The sequence below is a fragment of the Coturnix japonica genome, chromosome 10 (assembly GCF_001577835.2).
Source record: "Coturnix japonica isolate 7356 chromosome 10, Coturnix japonica 2.1, whole genome shotgun sequence".
Classification (NCBI taxonomy): domain Eukaryota; kingdom Metazoa; phylum Chordata; class Aves; order Galliformes; family Phasianidae; genus Coturnix; species Coturnix japonica.
Window position 1 is genome coordinate 15,953,721 of NC_029525.1, and position 24,506 is coordinate 15,978,226.

At 49.8% G+C, this 24,506-nt stretch overlaps 3 protein-coding genes across 4 annotated transcripts in view; all 3 read right to left on the bottom strand.

Annotated features, from left to right (window-relative positions):
• The window catches only part of CHSY1 (chondroitin sulfate synthase 1), a 57,895-nt gene extending 51,203 nt beyond the window's left edge, over window positions 1-6,692 (bottom strand). Inside the window, exons 1-2 of the mRNA XM_015873405.2 lie at window positions 6,364-6,692; window positions 494-989 (exon numbers count right to left, since the gene is read on the bottom strand). Coding sequence (XP_015728891.1) covers window positions 494-989; window positions 6,364-6,656 — 789 coding nt within the window. The 5' untranslated portion in view covers window positions 6,657-6,692. The remainder of the gene's footprint in view (window positions 1-493; window positions 990-6,363) is intronic.
• A 6,623-nt stretch (window positions 6,693-13,315) lies between these two features.
• On the bottom strand, window positions 13,316-18,807 carry SELENOS (selenoprotein S). Of its 2 annotated transcripts, XM_015873454.1 has the most exons (7): window positions 18,672-18,807; window positions 18,331-18,465; window positions 17,093-17,199; window positions 16,448-16,537; window positions 16,272-16,350; window positions 15,792-15,850; window positions 13,998-14,110 (listed from the first exon to the last, which is right to left on the bottom strand). In XM_015873454.1, the coding sequence occupies exons 1-6, from the start codon at window positions 18,757-18,759 to the stop codon at window positions 15,837-15,839; spliced, it is 513 nt and encodes a 170-aa protein (XP_015728940.1). In that variant the 5' UTR covers window positions 18,760-18,807; the 3' UTR covers window positions 13,998-14,110; window positions 15,792-15,836. The 2 variants fall into 2 exon arrangements, with proteins under 2 accessions (XP_015728939.1, XP_015728940.1); XM_015873453.1 differs by lacking the exon at window positions 15,792-15,850 and having other exon boundaries at window positions 13,316-14,110.
• Window positions 18,808-18,926: 119 nt separating this feature from the next.
• SNRPA1 (small nuclear ribonucleoprotein polypeptide A') lies at window positions 18,927-22,790 on the bottom strand. Its single transcript, XM_015873452.2, has 9 exons — window positions 22,610-22,790; window positions 22,239-22,386; window positions 21,441-21,519; window positions 21,247-21,293; window positions 21,046-21,148; window positions 20,458-20,537; window positions 19,476-19,551; window positions 19,228-19,321; window positions 18,927-19,128 (listed from the first exon to the last, which is right to left on the bottom strand). Exons 1-9 carry the CDS (start codon window positions 22,689-22,691, stop codon window positions 19,070-19,072), a joined length of 768 nt encoding a protein of 255 aa, XP_015728938.1. The 5' UTR covers window positions 22,692-22,790; the 3' UTR covers window positions 18,927-19,069.
• Between the last annotated feature and the right edge of the window lie 1,716 nt (window positions 22,791-24,506).

The following is a 24,506-nucleotide window of genomic DNA, read 5'->3' on the forward strand; positions in this document are numbered from 1 at the left end:
TTCGCCCTCTGCTGTGCTCCCAGCCAGCTTCCCAAAGAAACCCTCCAGCATTTCCCCAGGAGAAGCTGCAGGTTGGGCCCAGCAGGTGTTTGCAATGAAACAGCCTGTAAACAACCAGGGCTCACTTCAAAGAGCTGAGGACCCCAGCAGGAGAACCCTGGTTGTCCCCCACAGCATCAAGAAGTGCTGCCAAAAGCAGGTTGGCCAACCTTGCAGCCATGGGCAGATGCTGTCTGTCAGTGTCAGAGCATTGCCTTGGCCCTGCTGTCACCAAGGAGCTGCTTGGTGGGTCCTCCCACCATCCCAACGTGCCCAGCTGGGCTCAGGCTCCCTCATTTCCACATTCAAGCAGGTCTCTCATAGGACAACACATGTAAGAGATAAGAGCACCAAAACGATCCAGCGGCAAAGGGAGGTGAGCTCTGGAGCAGCTGCTGTGCGGCCCTACAGCCTCTGCCTCCCCCAAAACACACTCCCTGCCCCCCGGCCTTACCTCGTACGACCACACGCACTGCACGCCCGCAAACCTCCGCACGCATCTTCCCACTTCCACGTCCTCGTGGGTGGTGTACATCTCTCGCAGGCACTCGCCAATGTGGGGCACCATTCTGCGCAGGACCTCCCGGCTCATGATCACTCCGGGTCCCCCCATGCAGAAGTTCTCTCCTGGCTCCAGCGCCAGCTTCCCCATCTCCTCCGTGGTGCCCAGGCCGGTCTGCCCAAGAAAGAGGGGCTCACTGCTGTTCAAACTCCTCAGGAAGTTCTCCAGTTTGTCCCCTTTGATGTAAACGTCGTCGTCTGCTCTCATAAACCATTCGTATTTGTCCAAGTAGTGGTCATGCATGTATTTGAGCATCATGAAAGATTTCTTCTGGGGTGGGTAAGAGTCATCGACACCCGGGAGTGGGACAATGGGGATGGGGATGGAGGTGTCCGAACCCTCACTGGAGAAGAATTCAACCTTGCCGGGAATGCTTTTGGACCAGGTTCTAGGTGAAAAAAGACAGTGAGAACTAATTGAGTATGCAAACAGACAGAAGCAGAAAGCACTACCCAACAGGGATAACTCAAAGGAACTCCAGCACACCTCATTTGCTTCACAGATTTACTTTTTAAATGCCTGGAAGGGTTATTTTTTTTTCCTCCATGCAAACGAAGGCGTTCGTGCTGCACCTCGAGCAACTGGTGCAGCACACAGAGATCTGAGACACTGAACACCTGAACATTGCCTCTGCAGCTGCACCTGGTAAAGAATAATAGGGCAAGAGCAGTTCGCTCTGTCCTTAAGCATGCTCAGTGTCCAGCTAACAGCAACATCAAAGCGAACCAAGACAGGCAAGCAGGCCCTACAACTGGATTGAATGCCTCAGAAGTTCCCTGTGAGTTATTCAGCACCAAACCCACACCCCATCTCTCCCCAAGCCCCCTCAAAGCTCAAAAGCACGTCCAGAAGTACTGACTTCCAAGGGCTAAATAGATGGAAGCCTGCACATTAACACAGAGGCTGTGCCCTATGGGAAAGCACAGAGCATGGCAGCAGCACGATGGCTCTGTCACACCAGCACAGAACTGGTATAAAAAGCAAACTGGGACATCCACGACAGACACGTAATGGCACTCCCCAGGCCAAGGACACAGTTCTCCTTCAATACATCACCATCTCTTTACCAGCTGCCTCCCTGCACCGGTTCCTTGCCAAAAGCAGAACAGAGTTTGGGCAGCAGAAACCACATTGCAATTGGAAATGTACAGAATTGGCCACCACGCCAAGCCAGGAATTTAAAAGTATTTCCAAAGAATCCAACCTTAACTTTGCCTGGGAAATGCTAAAGCATTTAAGTGGGTCTAACTACATACCAACTTGGACAGTTAGACGCTAATTCAGCTTCATGTAATGAATATCATCCAATTGCTTTAAAAGCTTTGTCTTCTGCATTTCTTACTCACAGGGGTAGAGTTACATTGGAAAAGTTTAGACCCTGGCTTCCCACAGAAGCACACAGAGAATGAAGTCAATGGAAACATTCCTGTTGACTTCACAACAGAGGTGACGGGGCCCTTAATCATCAGTGATGTAACTAATGCACAGTGATAGTGACATCCTGCCTGAGCGCCGCAAGCTGCCCGTCTTCCAATGACACATCCTCATTTTCAGCTTCCCTTATCTGCAAAGAAACGTGTTTATTTTCTGACGGCCACGCTCTGGTTGCACATCAAAGGGGCTGAATGGAAAGATTACGTGGGAAATCGCTCTTCCCATAGCAACTCACTTTCAGGACTTCATCAAAAAGCAAGTTCAGTGCACACTCAGATTCGCATCTAGAAGAAAGGGAAGGTGGGAGCTGAGAGCTGCAGCTCATCTCAGCTCTGTGACCAGCTGTGATCTCTGCAGGAGCGACCTTCACTATTTTACTTTATGTCTAACACCCCTCTCCCTCTGCTTCCTGGTTTCAATTTTCTCCCCTCCCTCTAACCAGCCTCCCTCACCTCGGGACCCCCTTTGGTACTGTCAGCACAGAGATCCCATTCAACAGAGGTGGAACAAAACATATGTACATCTATAAACCGGGGCAGATTTGATTTCCAGCCCTCATATTGCATTAAAACCCCCGGCTCAAAGCCAGCTTGGCCCAATTGTTTCTTGGACTTGGGCCATATTTAAAGTTTCATGCTAAAACAGGAGGAAAGTAGAGAAACCTCCCTGCAGTTTCAGGGTCACAGTGCACCAAATAGGACTGTGCCCATGCAATGACTGCAGCCTGGGGCAGCACTGGGACCTGGCTGTGGGACTGCCATACGTGTCACTGTACAGGCATCTTCCCAACCCCAGTCTCCACCAGAATTAAGGACTGATAAATGCAGGGCTGGATTCTGATCACAAGTACTTCTAACTGTGTTCTCGGACTCAGGTTATGGGCAGCAGCCTGACCTGCCCAGCTCATCAGACACAGCCAACACCTCTGTAGTGCAGCACTGCTCCCACCAGCTGACACTGCTCACCTGGTCAGGTCTTCTAAGGCAAGATCTGCAAATGAGTGTTTGATAATTAAACAGAAGAAACATAAAGGAAAATATCTATAGAGAAACGTGGCACTGCCCTTCCCAAAGGAGGACTCCCTGGTCACCCTCAGCTGTCACCGCATCCCTGCCACCAAACCCTGCCAGCCCAAGCTCCAGGATCCTTGACTGCCCAGAGAGCAATATCAGGTTCAGGACACAACCGATACGTGCACTGCGTTGGTCACTTAAAAACCAAACAACCCCCAACCTTATCTCCTCCATGTAACCTGAATCTGCTCTGTTAAATAGGAGGATGCTCACGAATCAGGACAGCACAGCTCTGTTACCTCCCCAGGAGCACGCTGACAGCACGCCTGGCCATGTGCAACCTGCTTTCTCTGTGTATTGGGAAGGTAACACTGACAGAGCACAGCTCGGGGCAGGAGGAGCGCAGGCACAGAGTGCTGTACCTTCCATTTCCAGCGTGTTCCTGATTTATTTGCATTACCTTGCTTTATCAGCAGCTCTGCAGACTCAGCACCAACTGGCTGCTACCTCAGGCTGTGAAACAGAGGATGGAAGCTGACCCACCAGCTGCAGGTACTCACACTCAGGGTGTGTTCCACAGCCCCAGGCCACGTGGCAGATGGACAACGGACTCCATAAGCTTGGGAAGTCCCTTCCATCTGAACCGTTCTGTTCTATATGCTTTCCAAATACCACCCAACAGCCCTGACAGAGGCTCTGAATTTATTAAAAAAAGAAAAAAATAAAAAGCCTAAAAATGTGTTTGGCGTTATGCTTCTGCAGCAGCCGCTGGGAGCTTACTGAGATAATACCGTTGCCTTTCGAACCCAAATCCTCCTGGCTGCCTTGCACTCAGGCTCCTCCAAGCACTCAGGTATTTAGATCCTAGAGAGTTCAAGGCACAGGTTCCCAAGGGCCCCGTGCTCAATGGAGAAGGGTTCAGCCTGGATACAGCAATACATGGCACCTCTCCTGTCCCCCATACAGATGGCTCTATGGGACTGTCCCACACCAAGAAATCCCATGGCCCTCATCCCACAGAGTCATGAAGCAGCCACAGCGCTGTGGACGAGACGTGGTCTCAGATGCCAAGCCCTAATAACACCCAGCCTTTAGCTGCATTCGCACTGCTCCGCTTGCAGGTTTCCCAGGAAATCCAGTTGCTATGCAATTAAAAACAACAATAAAAAAGGTTCACTGCCTGATATTTCTGCTCCTGGCTTAAATCTCACCCCTACACCCTCCTTCCCACATGCCTTTAAGGGCAGCTCTCCTCAATCACAACCTATTGCTGCACTTGCCCTGAACCCCCTGTACCTCAGCTCCATCCTGCACTGCTCCTTCCCTGCCTTTCATGTCTTCTGCTGCTGCACTCCACTGGCCTCATAGGGAACCTGGCTGTCAGAAGCAACAACTGCCCACAGCAAACCTGGCCATCTGCAGCTTATTCTCTGCCTGGCAGGCTACAAAAGCACAACTGTTTGAACGAGGCGGCCTCTCCTGAAAACCCAGCGGCCTGCTCTGCCTTGCAGTGGTCATTTCGCAGTGATTGATGCTCAGGAAGTGGATTGCTTCCCCTCTCCTTAGATCCTATCTGGATTCACAGCAGCTCCGATCAGCGAATGCTTTCCGCTCCGGCCCCTTTCAGCAGTGTCTGTCAATGGCCTTTCAGCCTCGCAGTGTGGAGGTATTCAGCCCCTGCATCCCTAATTCCTTTCAGCCGAATCAAGGGCTCCGCACACGCTGCCACCCGGGAAAGCCTTGTGAGCAGCTTCCCGTTGGGCGCTCTGTGCCAGCGATTCAGCTCACCAGGATGCTTTGTCAGTGTGGTAATCCCAGCGATTGTCTGCTTCAACACTTCATGGCAATCAAAAGCCATTTAGGATTTCAGGTTTGTCTTCCTCTTCCCCCCCAGACCTTCTCCCAAAGATGTCTTCCTGTCACCAGGACATGAGCTCATTTCTTTCACCCATGGCAGGAGGAAGATGCATTCAGCCCTACAGCAACGCTAAGAGCCCCCATTATTCAGCCCTTCCGAGAGCTGACAGCCCCTCTGGAGGTTCAACCAAAATAGAAGCGCAATAAAAAGTGATGCTCTGCCTCCTTCCCAGGGCCGAAGGAACCCGATCCGCTACGTTGCATCTTTAACCATTTTATTTCATGCATGGATGTTGCAGACTTAGATCTTTATGCCTCTCAAGCACAAACCAAGGGGTGAGAACCCTTCCTGCTTCCCATCCCAGCAGGGAGAGGGTCAGGTTGGATGCTGGCAGTCATTCCTTCTCAAAAAGAACAGTAATGCACCAGCACGGGCTGCCCAGACGGTGGGGTCACCATCCCAGAGGTGAACCAGAACCATGCAGATGTGGCACCCAGACAGTGGGAACAATGGGGTGGGATTGGGGATCTCAGGGGTCTTTTCCACCCTTGGGGACTCTATGAATGAGCTCATTCATACCCACAACCAACCCTATGTGCTGTAAGAACTGCCCCCATTGGGATCCCTAACACAAGGCCGATGGCTGCCACACAATCCACCCTGCCCCAAACCCTATTCCACGTGTCCCATCTCTGCTCCATGTAAATGCCCATTGCGCAGCTCACGGGATCTGCAACCCAACACGCTCCAACCCACGCGGCGCAGAAAATACAGAACCCTGAAGAAACGCATTCCTTCACCTATTTCAAAGCACCCGTCACACACCCTCCGTAACTTAATTACACGTCTGCTGCTGGAAGAAGGCATTAAAGCTCCATTAAAACCAAACTCTGGTGCCCGATGTGCTTCAGAGCCGTTCCACCACATTTAACACCGATACCAAGAGAAGCAATGGGAGCAGGCAGCTCGACCACGGGGCCCGGCACATCGCAGTGATGGAGCTGGGGTTTGTCTGAGCGCAGGAATAAAGGAAGGGGGACGTTTTATTAGGGAAGAGCCGCCCTGGAGCCCCGCAGCACCCAGCTCTGAACTCCTGATCCCAGCCCAGCGCTAGCACAAGGGCTGCGTGTCGGGGTGCTCAGTCTCCTGCACGATGCTGTGGGTTATAACAGCGGCACAAAGCTCAGCTCGGAGCTCAGCTCACACCCCGCTCCGCTCTCACGGCCGCTCCCCGCTCCTGCACAGCGGCTGCCGCCACCCTTTGTTCGCAGACCCTGCGAGCAGATCGCGGCTCATCCCCCGGCTTTCTCTCTCGCACATCCCTCACCCCAAGCTGCTCACACCGAGTAGAGCCGCCCGTACCCGAACCCTTCGGTACCGCGGGGCTCCATCCCCCCCCTCCTCTCCTCGGCCCCCTCGGTTGCGGCTCCTCCCGCTCGGAGCTCCCTCCATCTCACCGGTGCGCGGCCACGGCGCGGCTCGTCAGGTACTTCTGCGCCGTCATCACCCCCACGAAGAGGAAGCTCTGCTCCGTCGGACCGGGGCGGCGCGGCTGCGGGAGGAGAAGAGGGGCGGCGGCGGCTGCGGCTGCTGCCGGCGGCGGGCGGCAACCCAACGGGCGGCTCCGACGGGGCCGAGCCGCAGCCGCCAGCTCGGAGGCGCGGGGCAGGACGAGCCGCGAGGCGAGCACGAAGCCCAGCACCAGCCCCAGCAACACGCTGAGCCAGGAGCGGCGGCCGCGGCCCGCCATAGCCCGGCGCCCGCCCGGCAGGCCCAGGCCCCGCGCTGCGCCTCCTCACAGCGCCGCCGCCGCCGCCGCCGCCCCGCGCTCCGCCACCGCCAGCCGCGCCGCCATGGGGGGAAGGGGAAGGGACGGGAAGCGGAGGGAAGGGGGCGCCCGCCTCCCGGCCCTGCCCCTCGGCACAGGCGCCGTGTGCGGCCCCGCACCGCGCTGCACGGAGCCGATGGCCCCGCCCGGAGAGGGGAGGTGGGGATGGGGGGGTGAGGAGGGGGACGGAGGAGGCGCCGATTGGAGCGGGGCTGGGGGAGGAGTCGGGGGGGAGAAAGGGGGAGAGACTCGAAGTCGGGAGCTGGGGGCGCAGGGATCGACACAGAGAGTGTAACAGCGGGGTGGGACCCCAGGGAGGACCCGGGACTGAGATACCGGGGTGATAAAGCCCCCAGGGCACATTGGGACTGGGGTCGAATCCCAGACCTCAGGGCACTGAGATCCCAGAGCCAGGACTGGGAGCCTCGGGCCGGAGCCGCTGGGGACCATCCGCAGCCCCAGTGTGAGCGCCCATCCTGCAGCCACAAGTTCACATTAACACACCGCCCTCGGTTCAGCACAGGTGGGCACTGCTGGCACACAGCCCTCCAGCCCCAGCTTTGCCTGGTGCTGCTGCACGAGCAGCTCCATCCATCCCCACCTTACTAATTAAAGCCACCAGAAATAGGTCAGTCTATTTCCATCCCGAGGCCATAACGACTGCTCAACGGGGTGAAGTGTTTCCTTTCTCTCTGCCCACCACGTGCATTTCAACTACAAAGGGTTCAACATCGAACCCTGCAGCCTCCGAGCCCTGACATTTTAAAGGAGACAACCTCCAGCCTTACCAAAAGCAATATACATCCAGCCCAGCCCCCTGCCCACCCACTTATCACTGTGGTTTCTTCCACTTCCTACGCAGCTTTGCATCTCCAATTGCCAGTCTTTCCCCTCTCATCTTCTAAAAGAAGTTATTTATGCTGCGGTGTCATCCACGACAAGCTCAGACGAAAGCCTCAGCATATGGCAGCATATTGAGCAAGGAGCATTGCGAAAGGGAGCACCAAAGCAACCTCTCCTGACGCAGGAACGTAGGGTTGGGTGGGTTTTGATGGTCTTTCAATAAGTGCCACAGTTCCTGGGAAAGGGCAGGTAGTGCTACAAAGCAATTACCAGCCCAAGGGTGGTACATCATGAGAAAGAATGCTTGTGAGTGGCTTTATTGCTCCTGTGATAGCACAGGGCTGATTGCGAGGTCAGCACCAAGCAGCTCAGAGCAATAAATACCACGAGTATCATAACGGTGGGTTGCATTAAGAGAAACTAAAATAGAAGCTGGAGAAGGAATAGAAGCTTCTCCCCTCTCGGCTTCTTCCTCCCCACAGCCATCAGGTCTTAAAGCATCAGAAAATAACAGATGTTCAAGCTAAAGTTCAAAGGCCTCCGCTCCTTTCCAAGAGAGGGAGATGTGGCAGGTTTGTGAGCAGGGATGGGATGACTCTCAGCGTGCTCCAGATCAGCAGGAAAAATCTCCTGATTCAAGGGAAAGACACTGCGGCCTATGAATTGAATTGCAGGAAAAGGCAGAGCTCGTGTGGTTAAAAGGCAATAAAAAAGGAGGGCTGGAGCAGCGGAGCCGTCAGCTGGCTTGGTCCCATGAAGAAAAGAAGTTAGTCATCAGAATTGAGAACTTGATGCAACTTCAGCACACATGGAAACGATGAAGCGAGGAGCAGCGAGGAGAGGCAGCCAGCACGATCCTCACATTGCCTTCAGAGCAGGTAGGGCAGCCCTTTGGGAGCCTGGTTTTACACAGCTGGACCACAATGGGACACAGCTTCACTGCACAGAGTTAAACCCAGCCCAGTTCACATGAGGTGTGAGTGCTGCTCTGCTCTGCCATATGGGTGGTGGGCAGAGCTGAGCCTCACACTGCAGCAGGAAGCTGGCTGCCCTCCTTCTTCCAGGCAGGTACATTAATGCCACCCACGCGCAGGATTCAGCCTCTACCTGAAGGAACATTGCTGCCCTGTTGTCTGAGGCTGACAGGAGCTGTAACCAAGTATGTCTGGGGCACGCTGCCAGGGCGAGGCATCTTGAGAGCATCCCATGCAAAGCTCCAGCACTGCCAGGGGTCAGTAAGTGCCTCACCCTGAAGGACACTGCAGGGAGAATCATCAGTGCATGAGCACATCTGAAGGGCTGCAGCTCTCAGCACCCAGCCATGCAGCCCTCCAGACACGTCACCACATCTAAGTGCCTTCTCTTAGCACAACTACTTGACGCTGTGCGTTATTGCTAGCACAAAACAAAAGGTGAGGTGTTCTCCTGTGCATACAAGCACAAACATGCCGGTTTTTATGCAGCGTGTTTTCTTTCCTGCATGAAGAGTTTGTGGGATTGCTCCAGGAAATGCTCTGAGGGTTCTCCTAGGCCTGAAGAGGACGCACACCATGTGCATGCAGCACATCTCCCATCCCACAGCTCCCCTGAGATCAGCACACACAATAACAGGGAGATCCCCCTCCACAGTTCGGGCTCTTAATCAGGTGAACAAAACAGAAAACCCTGTATTTAAATGAAGAAAAAGCCACGCACTGGAAGCAACAAACTGTTCTGTGTGTGTGTGTAGTATAGAGCTCATCCTTTGGGAGTAAAGGAGGAGAACATCTCCACATCCCTTCCACATAGAGGACATTACCCTATATAGGAAAGAGAGGCCGTCTTGCACTGCAGTCATTCTTTCCCCATCCATTTTGATTGCCAACACATCCGCAGTCACCAGCCCACTTACAGGTTGTGCCTTGTACCCCCCATGCACCTTTTACCACACTTTAAAACAATACATCAGGAACAAACTACTTTCCAGCACTCCAGCAGCTTTAATTATTAATGTTCCAGTACTTAAACCGATACTGTACCCAGACACTGGAAAATGAGCAATACTTTGTACATTCAAGGTAACAGACTCATGATGGAAAAAATCTAGCTGGGCAACCGGCACCATTTGTCTTTGTCACAGTATTTCCAGCAGTGCTGCATTTTCCTGAGTGATGCAGAATCTCCTGCCCCAGTTCCAGCACCCACTTTTACATCCCATCCCCTGACACGGATCAACCCTCATTTCTCCTCTGGGCTGAATCACTTGGAAGGCAAACGTTCAAGGGACAGGAAAACGTCACCGGCTGCTGCTTGCTCTCAAGCCAGGCCAACATTGCCATCCCACGGCCCAGCACTGCAGTGCAGCTCCCACGTTTGGTTGCTGCTGCCCTTCCAGCACTGCAGCTTGCTATGGAAAGAACTATGGTAGAGACAGGGGAAGGAATGAAAGTATTCATTTATCACTGCAGATTTCACTCTGTGCTGAAAATGCCGGATAGCAGGCAATCAAAACTAAAGCCATCAGATGAATCAGAGCAGAGCCTGCGCATCCACCAGCCCATCACAATGGAAATCTGCAATAAAACACGTGGGTCAGCCCCAAAACTGAGCTGAGGAGATGGATTCCATTGCAACCACTGGGTGCTTTATAAAAACTGATGGAAGTTTTGGGAGATGCTGGCTCTGGAGCTGGGAATACAGGCAGGCTGTGTGCCAGCACTGCAACAGCTGGGCTGGGAGCTCACACAACTTCAGCTACAGCAGCACAGCCAGGACGCCGCCCAGCCAGCAGCCATGTGCTCTTCCTTTGTGGTTGCAGAGCTGTTCCAAAAGCTGAGCTTCCATTCCAAAAAGGAGAAGGAAAAAAAAGAAATAACCCCACATCTTCAGCCTATCCACACTGAGATTGATTTTTTTTCCCTGTAGTTGGGAATTGGATGGTTTTAGTGTTCAGTGATAGCAGGGATGGAAGCACAGCGTGCCCAGCTCTTTGCTAAGCTGGTCACTGAAGAGGTATTGCTGTGCAGCCTGGACAATGTCAAAGATCCTTCATAGGGTGGATCTGATCTGCTGCAGAGATGTGAGCAGCTGTGAAGCCAGGCCTGAATAAAATGCTACTGCCAGAGATGGGAACAGCCTCACTGAGCACAGGAGGCAATGAATTACACTGTCAGCATGGTTCAAAGATACACCAACCCAATCCAAGCATGTGAATTAGCACCAGCACAGTCTGAGGACCAAAGCTCAGGCCGGGCATAGAGTAGCAGCAGAACAGCCTAATTCCATGAGATCTAGAGCTTAGGGTCAAAACAATACACACCTTTATAAATCACAGTGCAGAATTGGTTAGCAGTCATTACACACCTGCATTCAGTCTCTGCTGGAGCTGCAGCTCTTTGCAGAAAGGAGTAAAGCAATCGTTCCCATTCACACAGTGTTTGGATAACACAGCAGGATACCTGGCAGCAGCTCTGCTCATAAGTATACGTAGCATTTTAACTCTGTTGTATCAGCTCGAAGCTTGGTATCTAGTTTCTTCCAGTTGAAGATGTTTCCAGAACATCTACACCAAGACAGCAAAACTGCTGTTACAAAAGAAAAAAAGAAAGAAAGAAATTCTCCTGCAGGCTTTCTAATCTATCTTTTATAATGGCAAGTTCTTGGGAGTCCAGACCAAAGGAGGAACAACAGATTTACCAGTGAGCTCACTTTCACTGAATGTTTTCTGCATGCTTCACTCAACAAGGCAGCAAGCAACCAGACTTGTTTGTGGTCAAGGGAGAACCTTCTATTTGAAGTCAAAGAAAAAAACCCTCCGTCTGTTTGCATTATTCATGAGACAGAGGTTTTACCAACTGAGACGCTTCCTCCCACTCTGTTCAGTAGCTTCTAAGTGTCTGATCATGAAAAATGTAAGGACTTGCAGGTTGGGGGGGGGGAAGGGAGAGAGAAGAACAAGGTTTCAAGAAACATGTAAGACACTGAGCTGTCTGGATATGGCTCCAGCTCTTGGATTTGGGCAGAAATCCATAACCCCAGTCCTAGCCACAAGCAAGACTTGAAGCAGTGAGAGATTAGCACACGCTCAGTTCAGACCTGCTCATGTATCCTTTAGATGTTTTTACTGAACTAAATCAACATTCACCATTTTATCAACACAAAGAACTGTGTATCTCCAAGACAGCAATCTCCCCTGGATGTGCTTCTGAAGACAACACTAAGACTGTTGCTCGTTTCCCCAAACTCAAGGGAAAAGAGTTTGCCATAGGCACAAACAGGATATTCAGTTGTTGTCTCTACTGATGAAGATCTTGAAAGTCTTTCCCCACCTCTGTTTGTTTTCTTTATGTTTCAACGTAGATGAAAACCTGCAGTTACACCCTGTTACAACAAGGGAAATTGAAGTATCAAAACATAGAGAAGCCAGGAAATGAAAAAACTCATTTCCATTAATAGCCTTTCACTTCATCTTCTCCACGTGTTACCACACACACCTGTAGGCCTGGAGTAAAAGGTTCTTCCTTTTTCCATTTTGTTAGCTGGTAACTTTAAAACTCAGGAATGATGTGCTACTGTTAACTTGAAAACGTGCTACTGTTATTTACAGCCAGCAGAAAACCAGGTGACAAGGAGAACAAACATGTAGCACGTTCAAAGCTAGCAATCACACACACTCATAAGCATTTAGAAGCAAGCTCGCAAGCAGCCCTAAACTACACTAACAACACACTGATACAAACACAACGCCTACATACAAACTCAACAGTCTGACACACATGGACAGGAAGTATTTCACTCCTCATCAAGGACAGCGTGGATTTTAGTCACCTCTTACAGAGTAACAAGAGGACTGGGGGAGGGGTTGAAAAGCAACTTCATTTTCTGTCCATGTTGCTGGATATAGGTCAGAAGGATGGAGACCTCATACACTTCTGTTATTGATCCCTTACTGCCTCTCACTTGCAAACATTTGGTGGTCATAGGCCCTTTTCAGAGGGAAAAAAAACAATAAACCAAAGCAGCTTATATGCCTGACAAGCTGTCAAGGAAGGTAAGAACACGCATCAGAATCCAGCAGAGCTATTCAGGACAGCCACGCAGCCAGACTATCAATTCACATCATGAGACACCTTCAGAACAGAACAGCGAGTTCCGTGCATTGCGAGGTGTCACCCTGATACCACATGGCTAATGCTGTGTGCAGCCCTGCTGCCAGGAAACAAGGCACCACACAGGGCTCAGGTCAGGCTGCTCTTCCCCCTTTGAAAGCACTGACCATGGCTGTGAACACTCTCCTCCTCAAACCGTATTTGTTAGCAGCTCTGCTAAGAGCAAGAGTCTTTGTTGTATATTTTCGCCATTTAAATTCAGCTATGGATGAAGTGCTTAACAGCTCCTAACCCAGCCTACCTACGTCACAACCACTGGAGGTGAGGAAGGGAATGGGCAGCTCCACTTCCTAAGCTTGAGGAAATTTGGTCTTCTTAACCTGCAGGTGATCCTTCTAGAAAGCACAATTTGGAACACAGAACACCTAAGGAAAACAAAGCCATTAAAAAAAACAAAGCAATCACTTAAAAACAAACCAACAGAACAGCTATTGTTTATGGAGATAAGCAAAGAAAAACTATTTCATTTGATCTCACACACGTTTTGCTTTACACACACATACAAATCACTTCAGTGTTCTGCTTCACCCACATTTACTGCACTGGAACACGGACCTTCTATATCAAAAGATGCCGTAGAAAACCACAAGATTGTAAATAGCGGATTCGTGATTTATTTGCAATTATATTTAATATTAATTGTATCGTTTTTACAAAGCAGTGAAAAGAAAAGAAAATAGCAAGAATCCCCCATCTGCTGTCTAACATCAGTAATCCTCATTGGTTTGTGTACCATTTCTGAGGAAAACATCATACAAAGCTGCTTGTCACAGAGACTCCCCCACAGTAACGAGCTTCTGGTGCAGACCCAACGCATTTGTCAGTTCGTCCAGCCTTTCTCAAAGTCCCTCCTAAAACCGAACCTGTTTGCCAATGATAATACCCTTCCCTCCTATATATCTTCCAGCCAAACACAGTAAATCCCATTACACGTGTCTAAGGTTGGCGAATCCCCTCATTTTAAGCAGGTAAACTGGGATCTAGACATTGATTGGTTTGAGGCCAGACTACTGCATGGCCAGACACAGAACCCAGCTTTCACAATCACAAGCCATCATCCTGGATGAAAACTGCTTCCTCACTAAAGAGAAAACAGAGTGACTAATTAGACTGACATCATTTCTTCCTTCATCCTCTCTAAGAGCACCTGATATCTTTCTTGTGTAGCATCAGCTGCTGTTAATATTCAGCAACGGTGTAAATCCGCGTTAACACCTGCACTCAAACAAATCCCAAAGGAGTCAGTGTGACACGCAAACTGCAGGCAGACAGTGGGAATGCTGTAGGGACCCCAGGCAGGTTAACCTCATCCACCTGCAGAGGGGCCCCTGCGGCCTGGTCTCCAGGAACAAGTTCCACCTCCTTCTCCAGACAGGGGGTTATAGCCTGGAAGGACAGATGAGAAATCCACCATATTAACAGCCACATCAAACAGGAATTTGCCAACACGCATGAAATGTCACAATTACATCTCCCAATTATTTGTACCTTATGGCACAGGGAGCAATTCAAGGAAAAAATAAGGAAAATGAAAGCAGAGAAATTATCCAGACCTGAGAAGGTTTATTTGAGAGTGTTAGCGATAAAAGCCATTGCAAAATGTTTGTGTTCTAGTTGGACCTACTGGGATTAAATTAAATTGAAATTAATTGCCACTTAATACCTCTAAGTCTACATTAAAGCCTTAATGGTGCTCTGCAGTTGCAGCAAAGCAGTAAGGGTTTATCTGCCTTCCAAGAGCCCTAATAATTAAGGACATTAAATAATCATAGAATGGCCTGGGTTGAAAAGGACCTCGAAGATCATATAAATTTCAACCCCCTGCTGTGTGCAGGGTCACCAACCATCAGACCAGGCAGCCCAGAGCCACATCTAGCCTGGCCTTGAATGCCTGCAGGGATGGGGCATCCACAGCCTCCTTGGGCAACCTGCTCCAGTATGTCACCATCTTCAAATAATCTTTTATTCCAGTCCTGCATGGAATATTCTAAAGGTCAAAAAAACTTATCAATACTGTAAGATGTGTTTTTAAATGAATTTGAAAAGGCAAGTGCATGCAGTGAGGCAAACAGCCACTTCAGGCAACTTCATTTTAGGAATAAGTACTTGGAAAGACACAATGTGGCAAATATCTTCCCTCTGTACAAGGCAAAGAAAAGGAAAGTGGGAATCTTGCTCCTGGCCTTGTTAACCAGCAGGTTTCAACGCAAGCTGTCCTTCTGAAACTTCAAGTCTTTGAAGTTTGTTTTTCTCATACTAGCTGAGTTCTGCTTTCTAGCTTAATTCAGCAGCTGAACAGTACAGATGGTTCTTTCACTTCATCCTTAGCTAACTCATGAGATCAGAGACCTCTAATTCTATAATCTGTTAGTTGAGCCAAGATCCTGCCTCAGCTGAAAGTAGGACAGGTAGCATCTGGAAGGATGCCTCAGCCCAGCTGCCCCGTCGTGTTTCCTTGCATGTGAAGGAAACATGTGCTAAGAGAGCATGCATTTCTCATTCCTTGTAGTGGTCAACATGCTGTACAAGAGCTACAGAAGATACTGGACAGCAGCAGACACTCCACTGCATATAATAGGATGAAACAATCAAACCTTCAAACGTTACCAGCAGCTGTTGGTATGGAGACTCAAAGCTGAAGTTCTCAGCACTGAACTGCTACTGAGGTATAATGTTCTTTAATCATAGGGTTCAATACATTTAATCATGTAATTCACTCACTGCTGCACCCTACGTGCATTTCCTTTCCAGCCTGTTGTCACTGAGGTTTGTCTGTATAATCCACTCCACTATGTAAATTGTAATTAAAATATGATAAACAAATCAGCAATTGCGGGTGTAGCAAAAGTTGTCAGACCAAGAGGAGAGAAAGGAGAGCAGCTGCACAGCTGATTGACAGCAGTGATCCTTATGTGAAGGATTTAAGGGTACAGACAAGAATTATTAATCCATCAGGACAAATTTCAGTGGTTGACAGTGAGTTTAGTGCTAAGACAGTAATGGTGGATTGCAGAGTTGGTAGCAATTCTATGGATCAGCAGGATTTGTACATCCAAGAGGTCATTACCTCAACACCTGACAAACAAGGTCATATTCTCCTTAATGGAACGTCTCAATGGACAGAATCTACATAATAGAAAGTAAGATATATTCTTCTTACATTTAATTATTATTACAGGTGACTGAAGGACAGACCAAATTAAACAATATGACTTTCAAACCATGAAGGAGGAGACCCAGAAGCACTGCAAGAACCTGCAGTTTTAGTCACAATAATCTCGGTGAGTTGTGGCCAAAATGCTGCCTCTCCCTGGGGAAACACATGAGGGAACTTCCTGCTGCTCTGCCCCAGCTTCACACAGACCACAATGGGTAAAGCTAAAGCACTTACATGGAAGGCACATTTTGTTTCCTCCTTCAATAAGAGGAAAATTATGGGTAATTATAATAATGATGATAATGACTTTGTACACAAGGACACGAGCTGTATGTTGAGCTGCATGCAGCTCTGTCTGAAGATAGAACACCTCAAGGATTCCCTACTTACCACCTCCTCGCAAGGGCTTCTTGTTTGGTTTAGATTTCGGGACTGCTGATGAGGTGGAGGCACCAGGTTCTGCTTCTTGCTGTTCACAAAAGCAAATATTACTCAGAATTCAGTCAACATGAAGTCCAGATAATCTAATGACACACACGTAACCTGATGAATGACACGGCTGTTACCTGACTCAGCTTCAGGTTTCCTTTATAACTTTTTCCTTCCTGCATACTTTCCCACATTTCTATCTTCTGCCTTCGCTTCTGTTCTTCAAGCTAAGAAACAAAAGGAGAATACATCAGACTAAGATTTTAGAATGATCAGAATTGCCATTGCTACAGAAACAGCTACAACAGGATTCATGAAAACCACTGGATCCCTCTTTACCTGATGCAGTATCACATCAAAGAACTCGGATTAATGAGAAATATTACTGTTCTGCTGATCACATTGATTTACAGCTCCAAGATAGCAAGGCCCAAAGCATTCCAGCCACACAAATTCTTGCAGGGAAGCATTAATCACTTCAAGAATGAGCAAAACACTGAACGTATCAATCACTCTAATTAACTAAGTGCAGGAGGACCTCAGGTCAGCGCATCATACAAGTGCACTGAATGGCCATCACGATACCTAACGCCTGTTATCACAAAGTGTATCAAGCCATATGAAAAGCAGATCAGGTGAAGGAGGGAGAAAAATCCCATCACCCCCATTCCAGCAGAGAGATCCTATTCTGGTATCCAGAACCGTATACAGCTTTCTACAACTTTCAGCAAAGCACCTGATGACAAGTCAGTGAGTTAAAGAAAGAAATACTCTCCGGTTACCTGTCTTTGTTTTTCTTTGTATCTTTCTGCTTGTGCATTCAACTCCTCCTGCATCCTGAGACGAGATGCCAACAAAGCTTCTTGTCTTCTTACCACCATGTCAGGCTCTGGGGAATAGGCAGAGAGTTTGCAAAGCAGCTCAGAACAGACTCTAACTGGAACCCTCAAAGAACTGCAATAAGGAAAGGCACACACCTCCCACTGCAGCAGCCCCACAGAAAATCACAGCTCAAGTTCAGTGATTTCTTACATTAACTCATATGCTGATCTAAATTTCTTATTTGAATATTTTAGAGCTGTTATTTGATGGGTTTTTAATGGATGTGGACACTGACGGAACAAACCCATACAAAACTAACATCCGAGCTTTAGGATGTTTGCTTCTATTTCTGGAGGATTTGTTCAATACAAGTAATTTCAGAAATACCATCCATGCATCACAGGAAATCCATTTTTATCCACAGAACCTGTTTGAAGCAGAAGCAGAAGGCAAACAGCCCACATCCACTCCTCCTCCTCCTCCTCAGAACTGCTGCTGCTGCTTGGGTTAAACAGCAAAGCAGTGGCAGATTTAATGTGCTCCATCAGCAGAGAAATTACTCACAAACATCAAACATATCTCAATAGAAAACTGGCAGTCTTGGGAAATCTACGTTAAGAAACCACCTCTGTTCATGATTGGCCTTTAGAAGTTTGGCTTTTTCACACAAAGGATGGTGACACATTGGAACAGGTTGCCCAAGGAGGCTGTGGATGCCCCATTCAAGGCCAGGCTGGATGTGGCTCTGGGCAGCCTGGGCTGCTGGTTGGTGACCTGCACACAGCAGGGGGTTGGAGCTGGATGAGCACTGTGGGCCTTTGCAACCCAGGTCATTCTATCACTCTATGAAGAAGTTAAAAGGAAAACTGGCCCACAGACCACATCCCTCCCCAGTGCCACATCTCCACAGCTCCTGAGCACCTCCAGGACAGCAACTTCACCACCTCCCTGAGCAGCCTGTGCCAATGCACCACTGTTCTTTTCTTCCTGATATCCAACCCAATCCTCCTTTAGCGCAATTTAAGGCCTTTATCTGTCATCTGACCATCTGTCTAACACCTATTGCTGTTACCTGGGAGCAGAAGCTGATCCCCCCCAGCCCCTCACCACAGCCTCTTCTCAGCGACCAGCAGGAAGCAATAACGTTTCCCCCAAGCCTTTTTCTCCACACTGACCCATCCCAGCTCCCCGTACAAACCAACAGCTGCTCCAGCCGCTCCCTGCTGGCTGCTGGACCTCAGCCTCAGCTTTGGGGCCATCTTCTGGACGATGAAATAGATGGCGACGCAGGCCAGGAGGATGTACCAGCCATAGCTGGACAGCAGGGCGCCCACTGGGAAGGGAACAAGGACTCGGTCTCATCCCCTCAGCGCTGCACAAGGACACGGCGGCTCCCATCCCCTCACAGCACCGCAGCTCGTAGGCCCAGCTCCCCCCGCCCCAGGCCTAGTTCTCCTCACCCGCTGCCCCCAAACCCCGCTGTCCCCATCCCATCCCATCCCATATCCCCCATCCCATATCCCATATCCCATATCCCACCCGTGTGCTGTAGCAGCTCGAGTCCCTCCCGTTCCAACGCCGGTTTCCCAGGGCCCGGCCCGGCCCCGCCGCGCTCCCCCAGCTCCATGGCTCCACTGCCGCCTCACGGCCGAGAGCCGCCCCCCCGCCAATCACCGCCCTCCTCGTCCACACCACAACCAATCACCGCCCTCCTCGTCCACACCGCAGCCAATCACCGCCCTCCTCGTCCTCTGCCGCCTCGCGGACAGAACGCCAATCACGAAACGAAAAGGGTGACATCACGGTTACATGAACCAATGGGAATTAGAAAGGAAGTGCAAAGGGACCAATCGCGAAGCCGCCCCCACCCCCCGGGTGCATGAAGCGGGCCGGGCAATGGCGGAGCGGACACGGAGCTTTATTAACGCGGAGCGGGGCTACGGGACCGACGGAACCGGGTCCTCATCCATCTCCTCCTCGTTGTCCTCGGCGGAGCCTGGAAGAGCAGGAAGCAGCACGTCAACCTCGAGGGTTTCAAGTCCCTCCCAGCACACGGAGGTTCACAGTTAAAGAGGGTTTAGCAAAGCAAACCGACCTGCTTTGCGTTCCCTGCCGGGGATCTGGCCGGCCTGCAATAAACCCTTGAGCCGCTCCACCTCGGCCAACGTGGAGGCGTTTGCTATGGCAGCCTGAAAGACAACGGGACATAAAGTGTCAGCACATTGAGAATGAATGAACAGCACTGAGCAACAAAACACCTCGTTGTTAAGCTGGGACGCCTCGTTAAGCTGTGACACCTGAAGGTTCTATGCTTCCCCTCCTGTCTAAGCGCTCTGCACTCACCTTAATCGCCTCCACGTCACCCGGGGACGGCCCGGCTTTCTTCTTGTCTGTAGGCAGAGCAGCGCCTGGATTGAAGCTGCAGAGGGATAAAAGCAAAGAGGGATCGTTAATATCTGGGAGCAACGTGTGCTTCTCTCACTTCCAAAGCAGGTTTGGAAGCGTTTCAATCAATCAAGTGTAGTATCTTCTCTTTGTTAACAAACTGATACAGTGATGAATGGCCTCCTTCAGAAACACCAACCGCTTGGATTTGTCCTCACTGTCCCATCCCCTTCCCCCCCCCCAGATCTTTTCATCTGCTCATAATGAGGCAGACTGGCACCTTAGAATTAAGCGGCTGATGAAAGCTGTTGGATTTGGATGTTGTTGAACCATCACACAAAGCAGAGTGAATGGAATTGGATTTCAGTATCTCACAGGATACTGGGACAGCCTATGTAAAATGAATGGTGGAAGTTCCTTGTGAGTTACCTGCTGCTGCTTAAAGGACAGCAGACGTTTGTTGTCTATGGAAATGGAAGTCACAGCTTGAAAGAGCTGCCTAAATGTGACCCAGCTTCACAGACCTGCGCCCTGTCCTGCGTGTATTTGGGATGTGAACTGGGTGTTTGATTCATTGATTCACTTGTTCAAAAGCCATCACAGACATGGGCCATTTCCACTCATTAACCACAGCGAGAGCACATTTGATAACAGTTCTAAGCACTCACTGAGCACCCTCAATGTGATCAATAGATTTTTCAGTTCCCAGTCACTATAGAGAGCAAAACCAAGCAAACCACAGCCCCCTCTCTGCAGTAAAATAACACAGAGTTCCCTGTTTACTGCTATATCCCGATCCACCCTGACCAAACGGGTCTACCATAAAGATCTCAGATGTGTTCACCACCATCCAAACAACCAGGGCCGTCTCAGTTCGGTGCCGCACACAACGTGGTGTTTCTGAAGGAGAACGCCAGTGCAAGCGTTTGTTTTATCTTACGTTTTTGATCTCCTGGCAATATCCTTTGCAAGCTGTGCACCCCGTTTGCCCTTGAACATTTTCTCTGCCTCCTGTCGCTCCTACAGCGATACCACACATACAAAGTTAATGGAAGGATGTAGCATTTCGCAGAGCTGCTCTTTGCAAAGAAAGATGCTTTGGCTCATCTTCAGTGAACATCAGCATGAGGAGCCCAGGACAAGCACAAACACATTGCACAAACACTCCAACTCGAGGTGTAGCACTTCAGTGCTCTTAGAAGCAACAGCCCCAAGCAGAGGGCTCTGCTCTGATCCCTCATTCCTTTCTCTACGTTCCCCTTATCACCACCAACACCGGCCAGCCAGAAAAGAATCAGACTAAACAAACAACAGCAGTGAAACATCAATTAAAAACAATAAAGCAGATTACATCCTTAACGGCGTGAAACCATCAAAGAGAAGCACCAGCTTTAAAGCCTCATAGGACAAACTGTTCCACTGCCATTTACAGCTGGGGCAAAAAGCTTTACTGATTTCACTACAGTTCTATGAGTTAATAGGAGAAAAGGTCTCCATCTGGTGTTCAATCCGAAGGTAACAGACTTACTTTGAGTTTCACTTTCTGAAAATCCAGCACTCTGACTTGGGGAACTTTGTAGATAACATATAATCTGTAATGCTTCTTATTTGTTACTGGGTTCCTTAAAATGCTACGAGGCAAATAAAGGTCACAAAGAGTTACTTCATGTATTGAATATATTGAAATATATCACAACAAGCCGCTGCTTTTCTTTTCAAGATTACCCACCTCAGGTAAGTCAATGTTTTAATACTTGATAATGGATCCAGTTCACCCTATATAATGGAAGAACAGAGTAAGAATCTTAAATCCATTTCACGACAATCAAATATTTCAGAATGAAGCTCCTGAAGAAGACGACTAATTAGAAAGAGGACAAAAACATTAGAGCTGTCAAGATTTATTCTGCATCACTAACTTACCAGTTCAGAAATGTTGTTGTTGGTAAGAACCAGCTCTGTGAGACTGGGCAGAGCTTGTTCAAGTCCTTCCCCAATCCGACTACAGAAGAATAAAAACACAAAGATTTTACCTTTGGCTGGAAATTAACAATGGTGGACACAGACACAGATATATTAAAAATCACGGAATCATTAAGGCTGGAGAGATCTCAGAGATCATTCAGCCCATCCCCACCATGCCCAATAAACCTGTCTGTGGCCAACACAGCTGAAAGCATTTTGGGCCACCTCTGTCCCCTCTCCATGGCTCTGGAACACCTACAGAGACAGCAACTCCAACCACCTCCCTGGGCAGCCATGCCAACATAGAGCACCTCACTTAAACACAGCCAAGTATGACAGCAGCAGAAGTTTGGGTGAGCATCAGCTTTGTAACAAAGCCAACATAAAACAGCAGCTGCCACTGTAAGGGCACCAGGTGCAGCAAGGTAGCTCTGTTCACTCAGCTGCAGGCACCCCTGTCTGTGCATCACTATGGGGGTAGTGAACAACCCCCAAGGACCCAACACAAACTCCAGGCCCTGCATCTCATTGTCCTGTATGAAAATGGAACACAGAGCTGGGGCAGAACTTTGCAATGAACAAAGCCGGCTAATTGAAGGCTGAAGCAAATACCAAGCGCTATTTCTTCCCCATAAAGCAGATATTTTTACACCTATCAGGTATTAAAAGACACGGGCACGCTTCTTTTCCCTTCTTCACTCTGCTCTGCCCCAGGTCCCGTCTGATCACAACACTGATCACAACACAACCACGTACCAAATCCTGTTGTTATTCATCAGAAGAGTTTTCAACCTTCTCAACAGAGGGAACCCATCCAATTTCCGAATCTCATTATCCGAGAAATCAATCGCATCGAACTGATCCAACGTAGCCCCTAAATTCTCAATGACGGGGATTTTATACCCTGTGGGGGGGAAAAGAAACGTGAGAAGGGAATAAAGCAGGATGGGATGGAGCTCTGGGGACACATGAAAGAGGCATTTAACACACAGAACGACCCCCCCCATTGCACGGCCCGTTCCCAGTGCAGGCCCCACGCCTCCCCTCAGCGCAGGCCCCACACAGGCCCGCTCCCGATCCCCCCCCACAAAGCCAGGCCCGGCTCCCTCCCGGCAGATCCATCTCACCCCGCAGGTCGAGCTCTCGGTCTCGCACGGCGTTGGTGTATTGAGCCGCCTGCTCGATCAGCTCCGCCGTCAGCTTCACCATCCCGCCCGGACACACAGGCCGCACCGAGCCCACAACGCGCCGCACGGCCGAGCGAGGCCGAACACAGCCGAGTACAGCCGAGAACAGCCGAGTACAGCCGAGAACAGCCGAACACAGCCGAATACAGCCGAGTACAACCGAACACAGCCGAACATAGCCGAACACAGCCGAACACAGCCGAACACAGCCGAGCACAGCCGAACACAGCCGAACACAGCCGAGCATAGCCGAGAGGAAGAGGGCCGTCCTCTTGCAGCCCCTCCTCCACAAAATGGCGGCCGGGAGGGGCTGTATAGAGGTGGCTTTTCTGAGCTGTCGAGCTGGAAGGAAAGCGCATAGAAATCAGAATCATGGAATCACAGCGTGGTTGGGTTAGAAGGGACAGCGCTGGGTGTTGTAGAGGGGAGCATCCATCGCTTGTCTTGGCAACCCGTGCCAGTGCATCATTGTAAATAAGAGCCAATTTAAATAAATAAAAAATAAATAAATAAAAGTTGTCCTTGTGCCCAATTCTGGTGTGGTCGCAGTTGAAGCGCTGCAGCACTTCGGTCAGCAGAGGGAACTGCTTCCCTGTGCACAGCCCAACACAGCTGGAGGCGTCTCAGAGCCACCTGAATGCGGACCTTCCTCCTATAGCACAACACACTGTATTGCTCAGCTCTAGGGGTTGTAATGGGGTTGTAACAGAGCAGTTCTTGGTTTCAGATGCTGTACACGAGCTCTGGAAAGCTCCTTTGTACTGGAAAGTCCAAGTGGTGGTTTTTAAGATTGCTGTGGATGCAGCCTCACAGCCAAACTGCGAGCGGGGCTTCAGGCTGCACTAAGATCCAGCTGTTAGAGTTGAGTTGTTGGTGCCAAGAGACAATGAAGAAATGTGCTTTAATAAATTGTATTCGTTTATCTGGTAGAGGCACACTTTGATCCTCTGTGCATACCAGCGGCTGAGAGGCTTTAATAGCTCCAAGCAATAGCTTAGATAAATAATCTGAATGTTATTGCTTTCCAGGAATGATTTCTGAGGGAGTCGGAGCCCTGGGAAACACTGGGAGCTGATGTCGTTGTATGAACTCGACACGGAGGATTTGTTTCTCTTTCCCTGTGGGCTGGAAGGCAGCAGAAAGCACAGACTGCTGGGGATTGGTCATCTTCAATTGCACTACCTCAGCCAGGCTGTGCTTTCATAGTTTGTGCCAAGGATAAGGGTAAATTCAGCATTTCAGTGCATCTAAATATACCACGGCAGAGCTGAGTGCCAGAGCTGACACGGTGCTCCCGGCTGGGACTGGGACATGACAACAGCAATGGAAGTTTGTTATTTGATGAGCAAAGTGGCAGAAGCCAGAAGCATTTCGCCCCATTTCTGACCTCTGGTTTGGCCCGAGAACAACAGGGGGATCCCAGAGCAGCAGAAGGAATCAGTGTGTGATAAATCATCTGGCTCAGTCCCACTGATCCTCTGATACTTGTGAAAAGCTGTGAGATGCACGAGCCCACAGCAGCACAGCTCTGAGGAAACATCCTCTTTCAGACTCTGTGATCATTGTGGATCCCTTCCAACTCGGGGTGTTCTATAAGCCCCTCACGGGAGGGCTCAGTTTTTCCCTTTTTAAAGCTCAGAACCAGATACCCAAGCACTACCCTGGGCAGTTAATCGCTGCAAAACAAACACAACAGCAGGCTCCAGAGCTCCCTCTGCTCCCAGCCAAGGAGGGCTGGGTGTGAGCTGCAGTGTGGGCAGCAGGGCTGTGGGATGCTCAGAGTATGGATGGGAAAAGGGCAGCGAGCCCCCAACCAACACAGCCGAGTGCTCCCTAA

Excerpts from the sequence above, each read along its gene's own strand:
- SELENOS (XM_015873453.1), bottom strand. The coding sequence starts at position 18,759 with ATGGAGCTGGGGGAGCGCGGCGGGGCCGGGCCGGGCCCTGGGAAACCG. Across the intron at positions 18,466-18,671 it reads CGAGCTGCTACAGCACACGG|TGGGCGCCCTGCTGTCCAGC; the intron begins GTGGGATATGGG and ends TTCCCTTCCCAG. Across the intron at positions 17,200-18,330 it reads AGCGGCTGGAGCAGCTGTTG|AGCCTGACATGGTGGTAAGA; the intron begins GTTTGTACGGGG and ends CCTATTCCCCAG.
- SNRPA1 (XM_015873452.2), bottom strand. The coding sequence starts at position 22,691 with ATGGTGAAGCTGACGGCGGAGCTGATCGAGCAGGCGGCTCAATACACC. Across the intron at positions 21,149-21,246 it reads AAAACATTGACTTACCTGAG|CATTTTAAGGAACCCAGTAA; the intron begins GTGGGTAATCTT and ends TTTGCCTCGTAG. Across the intron at positions 19,552-20,457 it reads ATTGCCAGGAGATCAAAAAC|CTTCAATCCAGGCGCTGCTC; the intron begins GTAAGATAAAAC and ends ATCCCTCTGCAG.